This window comes from Diabrotica undecimpunctata, chromosome 2 (genome assembly GCF_040954645.1).
Source record: "Diabrotica undecimpunctata isolate CICGRU chromosome 2, icDiaUnde3, whole genome shotgun sequence".
Classification (NCBI taxonomy): domain Eukaryota; kingdom Metazoa; phylum Arthropoda; class Insecta; order Coleoptera; family Chrysomelidae; genus Diabrotica; species Diabrotica undecimpunctata.
Window position 1 is genome coordinate 56,464,305 of NC_092804.1, and position 19,216 is coordinate 56,483,520.

The window sequence follows — 19,216 nt, forward strand, 5'->3', positions numbered from 1 at the left end:
TGTAAATCAGTATTTTGATTTCTGCGTAAGATAAAAACATTTTATTTTCTCCACATATTTATTCCAGTCAAATAAAACAATAAATAAAAAAGAAAACAATATTGACACACATAGTACCATTTAGTGCATACATATAATCACAATGAATTTCAAACTTTACACAAGTAACACCCAAGAAATATTAAAATTGTAATTTACATGAGACTTTAGGTTGATTAATAAAAGCCACAACAGTACCCTGAAAAATACATTTTTGGTTTTATAACAAAGCAGATTGCCTTCTGTTATTTTTTTTTATTAATTTCACTTAATCTTCGTATATCAATTATTATTTTTCCTATTTCATTTTTATTTTTATCTAGTACTGTCAATTTTTGCATTGATGTCCACCGTTTATTTTATATTGTATTAATTAAATGCAATAGGCTACGACTATGACCTACTTTTTTATAGGTCAAACATATCACTATAGTAGCATATTGTATCTCAAATTAAAATTCAGTATTGAAATATCACGCTTTGGAATCCACTTAATTAGGACACAGCTTACATATTTAAAATTCTTGATTCTTTTAATTTTTTTCTCTACATAGAAATTTCTTAAAATAAAAGACTACAAGACATATTATATTGGCGAAGCTCGAGGGAACTAAGGATACCAGAAAGATCGGTGTCAACTGGCATAAAGTTGCATAGCATGGGAATCAGATTAAGAATGTCAAGGTTCAACACGGACCATAGCACCAATGGTGATGATGAGAGAGTTCTTTATATTTGAGTTACCATTTTGATAATAATCGTGATTTTTTGCTATCGTAATGTTTATTTTTAAACTTAGAGCTTAGTTTGCAAGTTTAAGATAATTTTGAAGGTATTATCCGCGAATATGGCGGTATATCTAATATTAATAAGTACATCAAATCGTTTAGAACATTATTGAATATATTTAAAATAACCCTTTTATACGTTGGTTAATTTAATTCATTTTTAGTTTAGATTCTTTCTGAAATATATATCTGTTCAAATATTCGTCGATTTCTGTGTTTGCCGATCTTGTTCGTGTACTATTTATGTATAGTTTGTAATATCCTGTTTGAAGTTGACCTTTGTAGTGATGACAAGTGGGAGATATTTTGTACTAATTTAGATTATTTAAAAATCTCAACATCTGAAAACGAAGTTGATTGTCGCTAATTCATACCAAATCTAATTTTATGACACTGAAAAGAAAGGGCTAAAACAGGCTCCAACTCTATTTAATATATGTATGGTATATGTTCCAAATAAAATGTCTGTAAGCCCAAAAAATAAATTGTTTAATAAATCTAAACAGATTGTGACGTACGCAAATATGTACACTTGATGCACTTCTCCGTAAGACACATTACACAACTTTTTGTGTAACCTGAAGAAAATGCAGAAGAAATATGTCTAGCCATTAACGCAGATAAAACTAAAGCCCTAATACAAACAAGGAAACAACGAACCTTGCAAAATTTGACAGTAGACGACGCAAATATTGAAGTTGTAAAACAGCTCATATACATTATAACTTACATACGTACAGATAACTAAGCTTGAGGCAGCGAGGAAGGATAATGTTTGCTAACAGAGCATACTTCACCTTGTTGCAGGTGTTTGAATCCAAAGACATCCATAGGGAAAGTAAAGTTCAAAATATATAAAACCGTCATAAGATCAATAGCCACATATAGCGTAGAAACATGAATCATGACAGAAAAAACAATAAAACTTATTAGTACTTTGAAAAAAAAGATATTAAGAAGGATATTGGGACCATTTGCGACAGTGGAGAATAAGGTACAACCACGAGTTATTTCAATATTACTAAGGACCAGGTGGATAGACGAAGTGAGAACCAATGCTACAGAGATATTGAGGGTGGATAACTGAAGGAGAGCAGACCAGGAAAGGGATGCTTGGAGGCGGATGCTGGAGAAGGCAAGGACCCGACTTAGTTTGTAACCGTTGGAGAGAGAGATGAAAGAAATTATTTTGGCTTTTTAATGACTATTTCCTTTATTTTTTTTATAACATGGCAACTTTTTTCCCTGTCATTTATAAAATTTAACGTTAATATCTTTCGTCTATGTCATATTGGGAGTCAATCTGTCAAAATTTTTATATTATCTGGCGCATTCACCAAGCTGTATTTTTGTCTTCTTTTGTCCTCGACGCTTTCGCGACAGGTAGTTACAATAATGTAACAATAAATTGTTATAAAATTTGTATTTTGACATGCTGATCTCGAAATGATTTATGTTCGCATATCTTCGCGTTACTTTATTTTCTGTTGTATCTCAACCATCTTCTAGTATAACTATTGCGTTCATTGTATTACTTAATTTTCTAGATACTATGACTTGGCAGCACGTACACAAAATTGTTTTTAAATATTCGTTCATCTATTCTGTAATATGTGGTATTGTCCGTTTCACACTTTATGGTCGATTTGATATGGAAAACCGTTGAAGCGTTGATTGAATAATCCAAATAGATCCGCAGCCGTACACACATTAAACGTAGCAACTTTTCTGTTCTCAAAAACACTTTCGCCATCTATTTTCGGGAGAGAAAATTACACTACGGTTAAACATAAAAGATTTCTTCTCTTCATAATATTTCCCCTTAATGCTCAACGTAAATATTGGTCTCCCACTTTAATTCCTTAACATAATCATACTTGCAAACTGTGCATTTTGAATTTGTTTCGTAATTTGTTTGTGTTCTAGTCGATTTATTTGTTTGGTGAAAAATGAATTCCTCTAAAATTACGACACGTTGTGTGTATAAAAATTGTAATCTATCGAGAAAAGACGGTGTAGTGTTATTTAAATTTCCCGTTAAAAATCAAGATTTATTATGTATGGTTAATATTTTTGTATTAATTTTCTTCTTCATCGTCTTCTTCTTCTTCTTCTTCCTTTGACTGCTCAATATCGGATTCATCATCATCATCATCAAGTGCAGAATTCAACAATAATCATTTTTATATTTAATTAAATACTGAAAAAATCATATTTATTATTTTTTTAAATTATATATTTATTTATTAATCCAATAATCGATTTATTAAAGTTACAAATATAATATATATTCTTTTATTATCTATGGTTAATATTTTTGTATTAATTTTCTTCTTCATAGTCTTCTTCTTCTTCCTCTGACTGCTCAATATCGGATTCATCATCATCATTCTCGTTTATTAAAGTATCAGAATAAAAATATTCAAGAATATCAGGTGCATATTCACTTTCTTCATTGAAATCATCTGAAGTTGATGAAGCGTTTAGACATGATTGTCCATTACCCTGCCCACAAATTAAAGTACATTGCAATCCTGATTTCCTGCATCCGCAATTAGAACTTTTCTTGCAATTGCAAAATATTGTATTCAGCAGTTCTTCTGGTGCTGGCGGTAATAATGTTGTTATTGGTTCCAGAAATTCATTTTGCATTACCCAGCCGAATTCTTGGGGTTCTAAATCATTTCCCAACCAAATTTGGGTCTGATAATAGACACGAATGATATGCTGACCAGCTGCTGCACTTGAAGGTGGAAGACTTGATAACTGCACTGGTTTGTTGAGTCTTGTTGATTTGATGAACTGGGTGTATCGAAAAGAGTCTATATCGTCTTCTGATGTTGGAGCCTTATACGCTGCTAAGAAAATACGTACTCCATTTTAAAATAATTCTTGTACAGAGCAGTTTTTTTGTTGAAATAGTTGAGGTGACTGATGTAAATGGTGATTTTTTTCGAACATTTTTTATCGATATTTTACCTTTCCTATAAATCTCAGAAGTCGTATCACATCCACTAAACGCGTGTAAAAATAAGATGTGTTTCTTAGAATGAGGGTATTTATCAAAACTTTTCGATGAATATAATTTTGTCTCCGCATTACCCTTACCAATTTTTTTAAAAAAAATTTCTTGTTGATGTGATTGAGCTCGTCCTATCAAGATAACTAGCAAATCAATATCTTCTCCTACAATGACGAAAGTTTTTCCTACATGTTCAGACTCTGCAACAGCTGTTTCTACAATGAGAATATCAGCATCATCTCTGGCTTGTTTTGTAGTGATATTAACAGCTTTTAATTTGTCGATAAGCATGTCTATACCGTTACCGTATAAACAGGTAAGCGGTCCCCCACTCTTTTCGTTTTATCTTAAGAAGGGTTGAAGGTACATAAAAGTATTTGAGATAAAAATTGAAGAGAATTTTCCATTCTACAATTTTTCTTACTACCTTAAATGTCATAAAGTGTAAGGGAAACGAGATATTTGCAGAAAACTCATTTTCGTGACCTTTGACCTTTAATATCTTAAGTCGCGGACACGTGATTATATGAGACTTTTGAGGTAAGTTTTATACCATCAAAATAAAGACGTATGCAAATTTTCAGCTTATTATCTTTCATTCCGAGGTTTGCCCCCTTTTATGCCTTATTTTACTGGATTAGTATAGGATCCGATATAATATAGAACTGCACCGTTATTTTTAATGACTAAAAATTATTTGATATGTAATTCAGTATGTTAACAAAATTATGAGAAACGAGCTGTGCCTGAGATAATTTTGTTTTGAATATAATTAATTAAAAATTATTAAAAATAACTTTTTTTTATAAGTATAATAAAAATCAGGCTTGGGCAGGTATTATGTTAGGTTTTTTATCATTCGAAACAAAAAAGGTCTTTTGTAATTGTTCTCTGAAGTTGATTGTTTTCGAGTTTTAAATAATTTAAAACTAAAAAGAAAAAAACGAAAGATTTCGATTTTCAAGGCTCAAAAACACAAGCAAAAATATTAATTTTGTAATCATCAAACTTTCGAAATTTTTTCTATTAAGTCAAGATAAGAATGTTTGCCATGTTTTGCATTTTTGCAAATATTTTTTAATTGGTAATGAGGAAGGTTCCTTCTGGAAAGACAGGCGATCGGGCTGGGCTACATTAACAAGTAAAAAACAATGCTTTCAAATGAAAGTCCAAAATACTTATCAAGACCTGATAAAATAATGTTGAGCTTGAATTTAGGTACTTTAAAATTTCAAAAATGAAGTGAAACTTATGATTCTAAGCCTTGAAGATCATCATCCCTCATTATTTTTTCAGTTTTAAATTGTTTATAACTTAAAAACGATCAGCTTAAGAGAAAAATTAAAAAAGCCTTTTTTTGTTTTGAATGAATCTAAAATATTATGTGTCCGCAAAATTTTCTTTATAAAAAAAGTTATTATTTAATTATTAATTAATTATAGTCACAACAAAATTAGATCGGGCACCCCTTGTTTTTATAATTGTTAACATTCTAAATTACATATCAAATAATTTTCATTGCAGTTCGATCTTTATCGTATCTGTATACAAAATATAATATTGACAAAATAAATTCAAACTGTTCGCGAATTGCTAAATGCTTCACAGACATATTTCTTAGAAATCATAATTCAGATAACGCTGGTATGGTGTTTAGTTCTCTGACTCATTACACTTCGTAAGTACTGCCGTAAATTGGTTGTGGTAGGGAACGATAGGGGAGGTAACGTCACCTCTTTCTACGATCATTCTCGTATGAGCGCAAATTCGTAACTAGTTGTTTCCCGAAATATCCACTAGAGTCGCTGATTCTTGATGAAATTTTAATTTTTTGGGTTGCACGTTTCTCTCCATATGCGTTGCTGATCTATTTGGGTTATTCAATCAACGGTTGAAGTAAGATGAAACTATCAAATTACCAATGGTGAAGCGAAATACATTTTTAAATTAAAATTAATTGAATAAAAAAAAGTGGTACAGTAGACTAGCGCAAAGCTTCATACTATGTTTTCTGTATTGTTAAAACTTAAATATTTTTAAAATTGAAATAATTTTAGTATTTTAGTTAAAGCAATTGAAGAAATTGAAGTAATTTTATTATCTATTTATATATTTTTTTATAGAATTTTTATAATTTTAATAAAATTAAAAAATCAAAGAATGGAAAGTTGAAAAAGTTTACACGTTGTAAAACGGACTCTCCTCGTCGCGTAAATGGACTTTTCCAACTGTTTACTGTGACTGCAAACGACGAAACATTCTTTCGTGGCGCTACTTCCACGACGCCGTGTCGCCGCGATATTTCCGTGACGTTCGCCTCAGCATTTTACTGTAGAGAAAAAGTAATACAACGCCAGTATGGAAGTTTCGCTTCAATAAGTATAAATAATATATATTTATATGCCAAAAATGCAAGGCAGGGAAAAATAGCCCTAGACTAAATCATTATTATAATCCAACATAAATAGTTTTTATGATAGACAGATCGAACGACAATATTAGACAACATACAATACTGCTATTTAATTTAAACTGAAATACTTAGATACATGAAGGCTACTAGGAATGTGAATTAAGTAAATACTTTCATATTAAATTTTTTCTAATTACTGGTGAACCTAATGCTAAACTAAAAAAAATACGTCCATGTTTTTTTAAAATTCTAACTTGCCCGTATCTGACAGAGATCTAACTCTACATGTGCTTCGAGTATGATTTCATTCATTGGGCAAATGAAATTACATTATGTAGCACGGAGGAAGCCTTTTTGTTCGTAGTATAAAAACCTTGTGCGATTAAAATAGGCAGCTGATTTCTCCGACCCGTTGTGAGATTTTCCTATCTGTCTCTGCCAACTACCATCTATATTAAGTTATTTTAGGTGTTTGGTTTGGGACTATGGTTGAGGCAAAGTATATAAATTTTATCTCAACTAAGTCATGTAAATTACAATTCCTTACATCGACATTTAAATCTAAAGTTCAGTTTGATTTGACAATATTTATTTAAAAAATATTAGTGTCCAACGAACAAAATGTGCCTTTTGGCCTAATAAATTACATACAACCTACAAAAATAGTCTGATGTGATAAGCCACACTTGTTTTTTGCTTACAAAAGCAACACCCAATTCATGATCAAGTAAATGTTTTTTTAAAGGAGCTGCTGATTATATATCACAGGTTCCTCTATATTTTCTCCACAGTGGTCAGACTTCATTTATCAGATGATATTATTGGTTGAAAGTCAAAAGTCTAAACTAGTTTAAGGAAATAAAATTATTCATTTCTAAAAAAAAAATATATACAAATTACTCGAAGTTTTCTCAATAGCTTTACATAATGATCTGAACACCGAAGTATTTAAATTTTAAATCTTAAAACAGACTTAAAACTACATTGGATTTCTTGAAAAATGTTTAAAAGTTGGACGAGTTTGTCCAAGTAGTTAGAAAAATGAATAATAAAAATTAAATTAATAACATTTAGAAATACATATTTCATTCACAAAAACCTTCTTGGGACAAAATCTGTAAGCCAAATGTGGAGAACAAAAGAGGACACAAAACGCAATACAAAAATTTTATACACAAAAATATTTTCTGTAAAAATTTATAAAAATAAAAAGTATATTGGTTTCTACGGGCAACTACGATTGTTTGTTTTACACTTTTTTATATTTAGTAAACGGTAAAAATATAGATTTTTGTCGTACTACAAAGAGGTTTTCAGGTATTATATAAAAATATTTTAGAATCCCACAACAGTAAACGATATATCTAGAAATTATTTAAACAATGACAGGTCAGTCATGATCAGGAATTGGTACTTCATAAAAAAGGAAATACATAGATTTCAAAAATACACTCACAGCAAAGCATATTCGTTTTGCATTTTATAGTTTTTTTTTGGACATTTAGATCATATCTTCCATTTAGTGCCGGTATTCCAGACAGCAACACAACCTATTAAGATTCCAAAAATATTGGCAAAAAGTTTACATCAGTCTATTTTTTCAATTCTTGTGTACATTTTTAATAAGACGTGTGTTGCATAAGTTGCTATCTGGTATTTATACCACACAATTATTGAGGTCACGCTGCCAAGTCGTGTTGAGGTCCTAATTGTAGTTAACTTAAATTATCTGTGCTATTCCGATAGCAGTTCATTTAAAACTCTTTGAATTTATTTAGAAATAATTATAATACTTACATGATCTCATTTTCAATGAGATCATTCTAGGTAGAGGAGAAAAAGGCAAAAATACATCATTTCGTGCACCTCACTATAAATGACGTTTGCCATATGCATCAGCTTTTACAAGATCTCATAAACAGTGAAAGTAACTTAGTTGACTAATAAGTTGTAAAGTTACAAACGTCACATGTTTCTTATTTTCTTCAAATAATTATTCCAATCTCTTTTGATATTATCCATTAACTTTGTAACATTAAATTTGTTTTACTATTTTTTCTTCTAAAATAGTTGTCGCTCAACTTTTCTTTCTTTACTCTGTTTAGTTATTATTTTTCAATATAAATTTTCAATTATTTCAGTTCTATTCTCAATTACTATTTGTATACCCCTGTATACTAACTTTAACCTAGTTCCAACTAACTATAAAATTTATTTGTGTGTTGGCATTTCCGATAGTCTATGTCAAATATCACTTCAAACTTTCTAGTTAGTTCTGAATTTTAATTCATAAACCCATTTTATTTGTTCATCTCCTACTTGGGATTTTTCTTGTTGTCCCCTTTTTGGTGGGGCTCCCCAATTAATAAGACGTGGTGTTCACCACAAAAACTGCTGATGGAAGGAATGTAGCAAGCTACAAGCCACTACAGCCGATACCAATGCTGTTGTTACTGCAGCCTAAATTTATCTCCATTTGAAGCTACAACCAGCTCTCCTCCAGATGTGATAGTATCTTTGTTTTAGCTAGAGCAGTATATTTTTACATTTACTTTATTGTAAAGGTTAGGCAAGATTTGCTCACTAAATCTTAGTTTTTTTTTATATTTAATAAATATTTAATACGACTATTTAGTATAATCTTTTTTCCCTCGCAAATTTCTCACTGTAAGTTTGCATTAAGATAAGAGGGGTTTTTTTTATTACGATCTATATCTACTTTTTTGTTAAAAAGCACTGTGAATTTTTTTACAGTTTAAATTGAACTGCTGTGTGAATGGCAGAGTAAATTCGGATTGTTGATAGAATCAAGACCTGAACTTAATCTCAACAAATTATGACGTGACAAAACATTAATATGGTGTATTAAACATATATACATGTATCTTTAAACCTTATAATTTACTCTTTGGTAATCAATCTTTCCTAGAACTTTTCTAACACAAGTATATTACATTTTACCTAACATTTTTGAAACATGTACATAGGTAAAAAATAGTAATGGGTTTTATATATTTAGAAATATTGAGTACATTTTTAAAAATAGTGTACAGGGAGATTTGAAGATACATGAGTGGAAAAGAGCGGAGCAGATTTAAAAATATATCATACAAATACAAGTAAAGATATAAATGTGCTACACCCGTTTCGTAACGTTTGAGAGCAACAAATTATTTTATTGGTATAAAAAATTCAAAAATATTGTTACAATCCGCCAAACTGTATTCGCAGTGATTAGAATACCCATGGCTATGATTAGAAGCAACAACGAATATGAAGGGGATTACAAAATATAGTAAAGAGACAAGGCTGCAGCATTTTTCCGGTCCGCTTGAACATATACATTGATATCGTTGTCAAAAATTGCTAATCAGTAGAATACTACGGCATATAACTCGATTGATATACTCATAAATGCTCTAGTATTTGGAGACGATACAATATTAGTACGGCACACAGAAGATACATTTCACCTAGCTATACAGCATTGAAATAGAATGTGTATGTAATATAATCTCAAACTCTTCTTAAAATGGCCAAAGTGATGGCATTCCTGGACATAATATTCGGCATCAGGCGAATATCTCGTACAGTCAAAAATTGTCATCGAGAATAAACCAATAAATAACACAGACGATAAAATACCTAAACTCCAAGCAATATGGGATGCAATAAATAGAACTTTACATATTAAACTAGAAAACACACAATGTTTAGTTTCTATACATCCTTGGAAGTACCATTAATTATGTACGTTACGGTAATCATGTGCATTATATGTAGTCAAAAAAAGCACTATAATACAAGAAGGGATCTGATAAGAAATTTGATTCAGTTTGTTTCTAGAAACAAGAAACAGGTATTCCTTCGCTGAAAATAAATTCAAGATCATTTTCATAATTCAACGGCCGCCATTTTAAAAGGACACGACAGAATCGCACAAAAATTTAGGAATATACAAACCGGCGCAAGAGCTTTCAAATGACTTATCACAGGTCATATATTGGTAGAATACTTAAGAAATATGATGACGTCATATTTTTCACATGTCAAATAATAACTCAATGAATTCTATCAGATTGTGGGAAATTGGAAAAACAAATTCAACTGTTCGAGGGTTTCCCATAAAAGTTGACTACTACCAAATTATTCGTTGTAGTCCATTATCTTTTTCAATTTTCGTCATTTAAAAGTGTGCCGTCGCCATTTTAAAAAGTGCGACAGAATCACGCCAAAATTTAAGAACATACTGAGTGACACAAAACCTTTCAAATATTCTAGTACTTGCCATATGATCACTTCAAAATAATCTTACAAAATGACGTCCGATCATTTTTAATGATTACTTCTCGAACATTTCATAAAAACTACGAGTAGGTACCTCATGTAGTCATGTCATCAAAAATTTATCAATTTGTTTTGTGATTAAAAAAATCTAAAACGTTTATAAATTGACTACTGAAAATTATTATATATTAGCCATGAGGTAGCCAAAGAGAATATAAAATAATGAATATTAGTAAAGAACAGGCCAAGACAAAAACATAAAGAAGAGTGAAGGACAGCATTTTGAAAACACAGAAATTTTATCGCATCAAGAACTCTAATATTTTTCAAGAACATGTCAATAAAAAATGCAGAAATTTGGATGGTTAAGGCACGCACTTCAAAACCAAGATATTTTAATTTATTAACCTACACTAATGCAAAAAAAAATACAAAAAATGTTCTAATGTTGATCAGAACTATTAAGGTCGGATAATAAAAAAAGACAGTTCAAGTTGTCCAAAAACAAAGCAACATCTTCGAACCATCCCTTCGCTAGTAACAAAAATATAACCACAAAGAATATATAAAAATTTTGGTGGAACGGTACGACTTCCCGTGAAAACAAGTATAATTTCGTGTTGGCTACACAATATACTTTTTCCAAGTATGTCTAATAAAATTGTGTGGAGATGCAAAAGAATATTTCGATTAATCTACAGTAAATGCGCAAATAAATCTTATACAATAATTATACCTATAAAAATAAATAGTTGCTCAGGACTGATTTTTCTTAAGCTCTACATTATTTCACAACCATCTTCTTTCCTAACATCAACCTCAAAACACAAATGTTACCGAAAATATCTATTTACTCTTCAAATTTTTCGTGTTATTATTGTTGACAACTGGGCGTCTCAGAACTTTGGTGGCTCCAGTTACCATCAAGTAAAACCAGTATAATTGGGGCAGTAATAACACCAATATGCTTATTATACATCCTCTCGGTAATGTATAGACCGCCTGCAAAATATACGAAAATATTATTGGTTATTGTGAATATACCATTTAAATAAACAGAGTTGTTTAATAATCTTTAGTTATTTGTAAAAATCAAACAATCAAGTATATGTACGGTATCGTAAATAATTTAAGGTAGGTATGCGTTTCCAACTGAGAGAAACATATTTAAAACGATATAGCTATATTAGTAGACTGAGCCACCAAAAAATTCGTTTACATATTAGGTATGTTTCTGTAAGACCAGCGTTACTAGACTTACTTATATTCTATTAAACAAGAAATTAACAAAGTAGAAACAAATTTTTGCAACAGAAACAAACAAAGACAAATAAACAAACGAATATAAGAAACAAATTAGTTAAAAGTAAAAAACTCAAACTAAAAAAATATTCAGTTAATCTGAACTCAACTTCTTGCAGTTTATTAAACTTTTTTATTAAACTTACTATTGAAAATTGTCTTTGACAACTTGCATTGGAATGAGGTAAAGCTAACGCAGACAATACAAAGTCACTCAAATTAACAAACAGAGGATTACCGTCAATATGTTTTTTGGGCCTAATTTAAAATAGAATTCATCCAGATTTTCGAATTATATTGGAATATCCTGGTATTGTTGAAGTTTCCTCCATTCGTCATCGATCTTTTGCATCATTTGTAGATCTTGAGGATTACAAATTACGAACAATTTTGATATTCTTTGTAAAAGACTTTGACAACTAATAATACTTTGACACTATTTAGAAGATATATCTTTCCCATGACTGGATCTACAAAATCATTTCTTTTTATGCTTCCATACAAGCTGTAATCAAGAAACGCGTGCAACTTTTCCATATCACCCCAATTCCTAGATACATGTTATTAATGTTGACAAATTTTGTAATATTTTGAGAATCAATTGTTTCAACATTAGTTTGTCCCAACATAAAACCTATTCCAAAAATAGGTAAAAAAGTTCCCGTTCCAATTAATCAACTAGTTTTAATGTTATTTAAATGTTTGTTTTCATTTCAACGTATGTATGAGTTACACGAGATAAAAATTTAAAGACAATGATGATAGCACCAACTGAAATTATCGCCTATAATATATACTATTATGGTATATTCAACTTAGCCAGCGACTGTGTCCTAGTATTTCTCACTTCGAGTGGTAGCTACAAAGCCCCACCTATTTTGATGGCCTTAAAAGAAAACGATTTATTACTAACGTTTACTGTCTTTTTAAGAGCTTTGCTACGGGTTTGATGAATCGAAAATTAGCTTTTTTAGTTACCACTCGAAGTGGGAAATAGCAGGATACATTCGCTGTCAAGGGTCACCCTAGATACTTGGATGTTTTATTGTAATTATTCTTCCTGCAAGGTGATTTATTATGTTATTTAAGTGGAAACTGCTTTCGTAGCGTTTGCTTGGAGCCTGCATTTATGGAAGTACTTTTCCACTGTGTCTAAATGCTTTTTTCCTCTGCTTCTTCAAATGACCTACGCCTTCTTGCAAGGACCCACTCATCGTCGTAGCCAACTTCTCTCGATCTGGTTCCTGACATATCCTTAATGTAGCTAATCCCTCACCACTTGGATCATTCGGTCGTTCAGTATACTGTCGTTTATTCGGGCGGTGGATTTACATGGAATTTCCGGAGGAGCTTGTACATCGTACCTTCTCTACAAACTGTATCGCAGGCCCCTGTTAGGTCTACGAATGTGGCTGGAGTTTAAAGTTTTTCCTGAGACCCTGTCTCAATAAAGGTGGTAACTGAAAGAACCTTCTTTTTGGTTGTAAGCCTAGCTGATGTTATATCTAGAAATCATTTTTGATATCTCCTCGAAAAAACTATGAATTTATAGCAAAGATATGTAGTTTTTTATATGTAATTTCTTAAGTGACTTATCGTCATTCAACTGATCGTTCTAAGCATTCCATATACTTTTTGCCATATGATTTTGTTGTTCTTCCTTTTTATGTGTCTAAGTCTAACATTCAGCACGCTGTCACCTCTCCTTTTTAATATAATCCTGGAGAAAGTAGTAAGAATAGCACAAATTAGAACAGAACTACTGACAGTAAATGGACCAAAACTCCTACTGGCAGACGCGGATGACATTGACATTGTGGGAAACACAGTCACCAATATAAAGGAAACTTTCAATAAATTAGATATAGAGGAAAAAAAAAGCGGTCTAAGGGTCAATGAAGAGAAAACCAAATATATATGCATTAACAGACAAAAGAGACGAGCTAGAATAGGGCAAAATGTAACAATAGATCCATACAACTTTAAAAAAGTGGAGAGTTTTAAATATCTCGGAGCGACAATCACCGCAGATAACGATATCACGGAAGAGATAAAAGGGAGAATTCAGGCAACAAACAGATGTATGTATTGCCTTCACAACATTATTATATCTAAGAGCCTAACACGAACATCAAAAATCAGGATATATAAAACAGTGATTGGACCGGTGCTGATGTATGGATGCGAGACGTGGACGCTGACAAAAGCAATGGAAAGAAAACTCAAATTTTTTGAGAGAAAAATTCTCAGAAGCATCTGTGGACCTTATCACGATCCGTATAATAACCAATGCCGAATGAGAATAAATGCCGAGGTCAAACAGATATATATGGCTAGCGATATAGTCCAATAGATTAAATCCCAACGTCTAAGATGTCATATGTCCACAGACCCCTAATAACTGCCTTACCAAGTTAACCTGGGAGGAAGCCCCGACAGGGAGAAGACCCTTAGAAAATCCACGAATGCGATGGAGAGATGACATATGGTCAGATTTAAGAACAATGGGGCCACCCATTGGCCCAACTATCATGGACGATCGTTTGATATGGAAGCGAGTTGTGCAGTCAGCCAAGACCAACCCCGGGTTGTTAGGACAAGAAGAACATTCAGTGCCGAACATTTTCTCAGTTTTACAAAATTTGCTTTCCATTTTTTATTTGAATCTTTCATCTTTGTGTCACACAACACACCACTCAATTCCTTCCATTTCATTCATCACGCTCTAACTGGTCTTACATATTTAAAACTACTACTTTTCACAACTATTTCACCATCTAAAGTTATGACCTTATTTATAGTAGTAAGTCTATCTTTGAATGAACACTCTAGATCAGCGGTGCTCAAAGAGTCGATCGCGATCGACCGGTCGATCGCCAAAGTTTTTGAAGTCGATCGCGATTCACGGAGAAAATACTCTTCACTTGAAAGTTGCGATAATGCCGATTTGGCATATCAGCATTCACAGATAAATTATAAAATGGGAGTGTGCTGCATCAGCATTGTATTTCTGTTAGTCAAGCATTAATCATTCATTACTAAGTTATTACTAGTAAAACATTTTAGTAATATTTTATTTACATTAATATTTGAAATTCGATATGAGTGTCGCGAAAAAGAGCAAAACATATAATTTAATAATGCGTGGGAAGAAGAATTCCAGATAAGTGTGTTTGTCGGTCTTCCGCTGCTCTGCCCAAACGCGGAAATTTAGAACGGCATTATAAAACTTTGCATAAAAACTATGAAAATGATTTTCCGCAAAACAGTTTCTTTAGACAACGGAAAGTGCTAGACTTGAAAAGTAGTTTGAAGACGGAACAATCAATGTTCACTAAGCCTGTTAAACAATCAGTAGCTGCAACATTTGCGTCGTTCAAAATTTCTTATAAATTGGCACAACTTAAAAAAACCATTTGAAGGTGGAGAGGTAGTAAAGAAAGCATCCATTGAGGCTACGAATGTATTATTTGAGGACTTCAAAAATAAAACAGATATTATGTCTGCCATCAAAGAAGTCCAGTTATCACGTACAACGGTTACTAGATGTATCGAAATCATGGGCAAAGATTTGGAAAGCCAAGTTAAAAGTGATATTATGAAGTGTATGTACTTTTCTTTGCAATTTGACGAGTCAACCGATATGACTGATACCGCCCAGTTGTATTTTCATTCGGATAGTATTTTCTGACATGTTGGCTAAAGAACTGTTAACAATGCTGCCTCTGAAAGACAAAACTCGCGGAGAAGGTATATACAACGTTTTTATAAATTTTGTGAAACAATACGAGCTATCGATTTACAAACTCTTGTGTATTACAACAGATGGTGCACCATCCATGACTGGCGTTAACAATGGATTTGTTGCATTATGTCGAGCTAACAATGACTTTCCATCGTTTTTTTATTTCATTGTATCATTCACCAGCAAGTTTTGTGTTTCAAAATTTTAAATATAGACGACATCGTGAAGATGACAACAAAAATTGCGAATTAAATCAGAGCGCAAAGCTTGCAACGCAGCGCAAAGCTTGCAGACGCCTTTTTAAAGCGCAATTGGAAGCTAGCGACTCTCTGGAACACACTGATTTACTTTTGCATACAGATGTGAGGTGGTTGAGACGTGGAAAATTTTTAGATAGGTTCCAGGAGCTACTTCCTAAAATAATTTCTTTTTTAGAAGAACGAGGAGACGACACTCATCTACTTCAAAACGAAAAATGGCTCAGTGATCTGGCTTTTCTAATAGATTTAACAAATCTTTTAAACATCCAAATAATTAATTAATTAAATAATTAATTAATTAATTAATTAATTTTGAACTACAAGGTAAAAATAAAACAATTATCCATATGATAAGCGCAATACATTCTTTTGTCAACAAATTGAAATTATTGATTAAGCAAATTAGCAGAAAGGATTTAAACAACTTTCTCTCGTTGAAAAAAGGGTAGCCGCTCATTTTAATCAGATATTGTAACATTCATGTCCAATCCATTTTCTTGTCAAGACGTGGAAAAAATAGCCACTGAAATATCCGTTACGTTCAATATGAAGATCATTTTCGTACAAAATAAGGTATTGAAAATAATTTCGGATAAACACCTGAAATCCAGAGCGACCGATACAAAATTTTTGGTCTTTCATATCGTCTGAGAAATATCCGTCTTTAAGACAAGTAGCTTACAAGGCACCATACTTGTGTGAGTCTGCATTTCCCAAACGAAGATAGTGAAATCAAAATATTGTAATCGGCTAACTGACGAACATCTCTCTTCATGCTTGCGTTTGGCCCTCGGTAATTACGTAGCATCATATGAAATATTTGTGGATGATATGCAGTGCCATGAATCAACATCCAAGCTCTCTGTAGTTACAACTTTTTATCAACTAGAAATGTGCAATAAAGTTTTTATTTTCAAAATTGTTTTTTTACTATGCTTTGTTTTTAAACCAGGAGGAGTAAACTAAAGAGACAGATTCACACCCAAGAAAGTCACTAGAAAAGTTACCAAATACATCTTTTTTGGTTGATCATATCGGCCTTCGACGATAATCTAAAAATATTATATTATACTAATACGTCGATAAAGAGTTCTAAAAATAAATGTTTTTTATATACCCAAAAGAAGACTAAAAATTTAAAAATTAAAAGAATAACGCAGGAAACACAAAAAATCGCCGATATAACTTAGTTAACCTATGAAATGCAATTAGTGTCAAAATTTTATAACAGTGGAGTAAACTTGCCTGAGGTTGGACCAATTACAAACAAACATTGTGGCGCGGTAAATTTGAATTACTCCTCCTGGTTTAAAATCAGGGTATAACTGTCGATCTCCGGACGCTTGCAGTTTATATGCTAGATCCCATGCAGTATAAGTCTGAGCACCACTGCTCTAGATACTTAGTTTTTGTCGCATTAGTTTTAAACCATTTCTACAATGTATATCTAAACTGATGAAAATATTTGTTTTACGATGTTATGTTTATCTTATAGATTTTTATACGTTTCTACTTTGGTATTTACTATAGTTATTTTCACTTTCTTTTTGATGACTTTATAATTTTAAACATTTGTATCGGATCTATTTTCTTGCCACCATTTTTACAGTTTGCTCTTTTCTTTTATTTATTTTACTTCGTTTGACCACCACCAGGTTTCCTATTTTATTTTTTTTTTTTTAATTTTAAAGTAAAATATTTTAAAAAATATTTCAATTCCACAGAATGAGTCAAACTAATAGAGTAGACGGAGTCAAAGGAACAATCAACACAAACGTAAACTATGTCTAGTCAATAATGAAAACAAGTTTCAGAAGTAACCAATAAAATAAATTCCGTAAAGAATTATACTTACCGACATAAAATCTGCTCTAATGGACTTTGCATACATATGGATTACATAGGGAAACATGGCTATTCTACATATGAAAAACACAGCTAGCATTACCAGTCCATTTACAACGTAAATTAGGGAATTCTTCAAACCTATTTTTGATAGTACTCCTCTAAGGGATACGAATGGAGTGCTTGCTTCCATCAAATACACAAATCCAAAAAAGCAATCTCCCAAACCACCCCTTAAATACTGAAAACAAAAATATCAATTATACGATTAAAGAAATACAAGACATCATGAATTGCATATATAAGCGATACATATCACAAATACCTATAACTAAGAAATACAATAATTTACAATAATACGAAACGTGTGTTTCGTACGTGTATTATCAACCCATAAGATGATACATATACATACAGTCACCTCGAATTTATGTGTTAGGTTAGGCCAAGAAAATTAGTTTGTTTGGTTTTGTTTTGATATTAATATAAGCTCTGTAGTATCAAATACAGGAAATTATTGAGTCATATTAATCATTTGGGATATAAAATGTAGAAATAATATGTGACACATGTGATATATTTCATATATTCGTCACTCTTTCTATTATGATAAATTTACGACAGAATTTCAAGTAAAAAAAGAAAAACAGTTAATAAAAATGTACAAAAAAGTTCCGAAAATATCAAAAAGAAAAAAGGGTAAACTAAAAATTGTAGAATTACAGACAGGAAAAAATAATTACCAAAAAATTACAAACTTTAACCTTAATTACAAACTGCCGAACATAAAATTGGGGTCACCCCATAATTTAAATTTATTTTAGAAATTATTATTCTTTTTTAACTTTTTTTTATAAAGGAATTTTAATTTTTAACTATTTCGGATGTAACATAGTTTACTAACGGATTGCTTAAAGAAATTCTTTCTTAAAGAAATTCCTTCAACGATTATTGAAAGTAATGAAAATAGACAATTTTCTTTTGATATACTAAGTATGGAACAGGAACAATTTTAATTTGATGTGTTTTTTGTTGAAACAAAAGAAACTTTAAGAACTTCAGTAGCGAGTATTCCCTCCTCTGGCAGTCATAAAGAGGCTTGCAAAAAGATTGTTCCATTACCGCACCAATATGTCGCGAAGCTCTCTTCTATTTCTGGGGGCCGGCACATGACTCCGTAAGCGTATCTTCATCTCATTCCAAACATGTTCTATGGGATTAATATCCGAGCAGTGCATTATGATGCTTGAATGTTGCGTCGCCTCGAAGAATAACCATAAACGGTAAAACATGGTCTTCAAAAACTTGTATCAGGTACCTATGAGTAGTCAGTGTCCCATTCTCGATAATGACTAACTCCGTGCGAGCATCAATCGATATGCCCCCTCGCCATAGTCGCTCGGCAACAGATGTTTAAGCATATCTCTCGCCTGGATGTCGCCAGACTCTTACACGTTTGTCTGAGCCCATAAGACAGAATCTCGATTCATCAGATAACAATACACGATTCAAATC

The 19,216-nt window shown here is 31.7% G+C and overlaps 1 protein-coding gene across 1 annotated transcript in view; it reads right to left on the bottom strand.

Annotated features, from left to right (window-relative positions):
• Positions 1-39: 39 nt before the first annotated feature.
• Positions 40-19,216, bottom strand: part of LOC140434574 (TLC domain-containing protein 3A) — a 56,137-nt gene continuing 36,960 nt past the window's right edge. Inside the window, exons 4-5 of the mRNA XM_072522933.1 lie at positions 17,712-17,942; positions 40-11,551 (exon numbers count right to left, since the gene is read on the bottom strand). Of these exons, the coding sequence (XP_072379034.1) occupies positions 11,396-11,551; positions 17,712-17,942 (387 nt within the window). The 3' untranslated portion in view covers positions 40-11,395. The remainder of the gene's footprint in view (positions 11,552-17,711; positions 17,943-19,216) is intronic.